The 2189-nt window shown below is 42.0% G+C and overlaps 1 protein-coding gene across 1 annotated transcript; it reads right to left on the bottom strand.

Moving 5' to 3' along the window:
* Positions 1-212: 212 nt before the first annotated feature.
* Positions 213-1539, bottom strand: LOC149186288 (uncharacterized). The gene is made up of 2 exons (XM_089409284.1): positions 1394-1539; positions 213-1255 (listed from the first exon to the last, which is right to left on the bottom strand). Exon 2 carries the CDS (start codon positions 1038-1040, stop codon positions 213-215), a length of 828 nt encoding a protein of 275 aa, XP_089265410.1. The 5' UTR covers positions 1041-1255; positions 1394-1539.
* Between the last annotated feature and the right edge of the window lie 650 nt (positions 1540-2189).

Raw genomic sequence — 2189 nt, 5'->3', positions numbered from 1 at the left:
ACATTTCTTTAGGCTTCTTTAAGAAGTGCCGTATAGGAATACCTGGGATGTTTCAGCCTCTGTGTTGATCCTGACGGTACAGAAAAGCCAGAGAACTTTCCTGCGCGTCTTTCTGCCTTCATTTTCCAGAAATAATTAGTATCTCAGACTGCCGGCTCCCGCTCAGAAAGGCGTCTTCTTCTGGGCTTAGATGTGACAGAGAATTCTAGCTTTTAGGGGTGCCCTGTGTTCGATTTTGCGATGGCAATGGAGAAACAGAAAGAGACAGAAAGAGAACCCTTCACGAAAGCCGCTTCTGTGTCTGAATTTTCCACGAGCTCCATGATTTCCCATGCTTCCCAGCAGGCCTTTATACAGTCATCGGTAGCAGGGAACCCGTCATATGCTTCATAGAATCCAGACAGTTCGAAATTAATGGCGACCAGCGAAACTGCAGTCATTTTTGCAGAGCTTTTCCCCACGTTGAAATCCCTTTCGACCGGTAGTTTTGGAAATGAGATTCCAAACGGAACTGCAAACCTCAAGTCCTGGGTGGTCTTTTTTTCCAGAAAGGAAATCAGTGCCTTGCAATTCTTGCCATCGGATTCGCCGTCTTTCAGCCGCGCCTTCATTTTTTGAATGGGTTTTCGATTTGCTATCCACCCTCCTGCTGGATTTTCCCCCGGCATCTGCATCGAATCCTCCAAATATTTCACGAACTCTTTGGGAATCGCAGGCCCTCTGACTTGACCGTTGCTGTACAGATTATAGAGCACTGAAAACTCATGAGAAGCCCGACCCATGAGAAGCCTCCGCATGTAGCGATTAGAGAAAATCATCTCTGAAATCAACCAACAAGTTTTGCTCATTAGAACAAGAAGAATTTGCAAATACAGAAAGGCAGGCAGGAGTTTGTAGAGCCTGAGTTTAAGAACAAATATGAACAGATTCCGATTCAAAAAACTCAATCTTTTGATTGAATTTATGTCACATTGTATGAATTTTTCTTGCAGCTCCAGAATAGCCCTTTTCCAGAAATCCTCCACATGAAAGCATGCCATGAGACCTGACCCCTTCACAGAGAAACCAGAAGAATGAAACTGCGAATGAAACTGGTGCCCTGTGTGACCTGTGTAGGAGACGAGCGAACCGAACGGGGTTTTGGGCACGGAGCTGTTGATATTGGGGACTCTCCTGAGCCGGTAGGCGGACACCTCCCGCCATGCAACCCTTTAGCATACGGCCGACACCTGCAAAACAGCAAGCAAACCGACACCTGCAAAACAACAAGCAAACCTTAGCATATGTATGCCTGTTCGCACATAATACGAATTAACATTAAACATTAACGAATTAATGTTAGCATTAAGAGGAAACCGCTCACGGTCAGGGCCAGTTCATTGTGCGTAAATACCAGTTTAGGCTATGGTCCGGCCTCTTCCGCCTCGGGAAGAGGCCAAATAAGATGGCGAACGCAAGCTGAACTCCAAACTTTAGAATATAACTGCAAATAACGCTAAAAAACCTTGCAAATTAATGCTAAGTGCCCTCCGAACGGTTACTATAGTCCCTGCCGGATGCCAGATGGCAGGGACTAATAATGCATCATAAAAATAATAATTAAGATATGTCGGTTTTTTTTTAAATATTATAAGTTCAAAACTAGAGAACTAGAGTATGTACATTTTTAATGATTAATATTTACTCGTTGTGATAAGTTTTGAATGGTAGGCATCCTCCTAGAGTGAGACCTTAGCTTGGTTGTTGGTGTCATTATTGGATGTATAATTGAAGTAGATATGTTAATAAATTGATGTTAGTAAAAGTTCAATTTTTTTTTAGTGAATCATAAAAAAAATGGTTAAGAATATGTGTTTTCTCCTTAAGGGGTACAAGTTCAAACTAGAGGGAGTAGTGTATGTACATGTTTAAGTTTTGAATGGTAGGCTTCCCCCTAGAGTGAGACCCTATATGGGAGTGTCTCCATACACCTCAACCTTTGCCAAGTCAAAAGTCCTCGCGGATATTTGCTTGCAGGCTTTCAATATCAGTTCTTACTGGTATTGGATTGTAGGCTATTGGTGCTAGCAACATAGTTTTTACTTGTTCAAAAAAATACCAACATACATACACCTTAATCCCTAATTTGTGGAAGTATTGTATCTTTATTTCTTTTAATCTCTCTCGATGTTTATTAGATTTTGGGTTAA

Source organism: Pinus tabuliformis, chromosome 3_1, assembly GCF_031772625.1.
Source record: "Pinus tabuliformis cultivar Carrire ecotype Pingquan chromosome 3_1, CPIR1, whole genome shotgun sequence".
NCBI lineage: Eukaryota > Viridiplantae > Streptophyta > Pinopsida > Pinales > Pinaceae > Pinus > Pinus tabuliformis.
This window is presented reverse-complemented; position numbering and strand designations above follow the sequence as displayed.

Bases quoted from the DNA above. Each gene is read 5' to 3' on its own strand.
- LOC149186288 (XM_089409284.1), bottom strand. From the start codon at position 1,040: ATGGCATGCTTTCATGTGGAGGATTTCTGGAAAAGGGCTATTCTGGAG.